The sequence below is a fragment of the Leptonychotes weddellii genome, unplaced genomic scaffold (assembly GCF_054177405.1).
Source record: "Leptonychotes weddellii isolate Sample4059 unplaced genomic scaffold, ASM5417740v2 HiC_scaffold_89777, whole genome shotgun sequence".
Classification (NCBI taxonomy): domain Eukaryota; kingdom Metazoa; phylum Chordata; class Mammalia; order Carnivora; family Phocidae; genus Leptonychotes; species Leptonychotes weddellii.
In genome coordinates, this window is record NW_028061185.1 from 1 (window position 1) to 395 (window position 395).

The 395-nt window shown below is 65.8% G+C and overlaps 1 protein-coding gene across 1 annotated transcript; it reads right to left on the reverse strand.

The window, feature by feature from the left end:
• Positions 1-6: 6 nt before the first annotated feature.
• Positions 7-349, reverse strand: LOC145719990 (histone H1.3-like; the record flags this gene model as incomplete). The annotated part of the gene is made up of 1 exon (XM_081811630.1): positions 7-349. A coding segment is annotated over exon 1 (282 nt), but the record flags the coding sequence as incomplete, so codon positions are not given.
• Positions 350-395: the final 46 nt, after the last annotated feature.

The window sequence follows — 395 nt, forward strand, 5'->3', positions numbered from 1 at the left end:
CTGCACCAGGGTGCCCTTGCTCACCAGGCTCTTGAGGCCCAGCTTGATGCGGCTGTTGTTCTTCTCCACGTCGTAGCCGGCGGCCGCGAGCGCCTTCTTGAGCGCGGCCAGGGACACGCCGCTGCGCTCCTTGGAGGCGGCGACGGCCTTGGTGATGAGCTCGGACACCGGGGGCCCGGACGCCTTGCGCTTGGCGGCAGCAACGCCCGTCTTCTTCGCCTTCTTCTTCACCGGCGTCTTCTCCGCAGGTGCGGGAGCGGCAGGAGGAACCGGCGCAGTCTCCGACATCTTCCTGCTTCGCCAACAAAGACCAAAGGACGCTCAAACTGTCGGAACGGCGTGCCTCGCAGCCGCGCGGCTGGGGGTTTATATAGGGAGCGGCTGAGTGATGATTG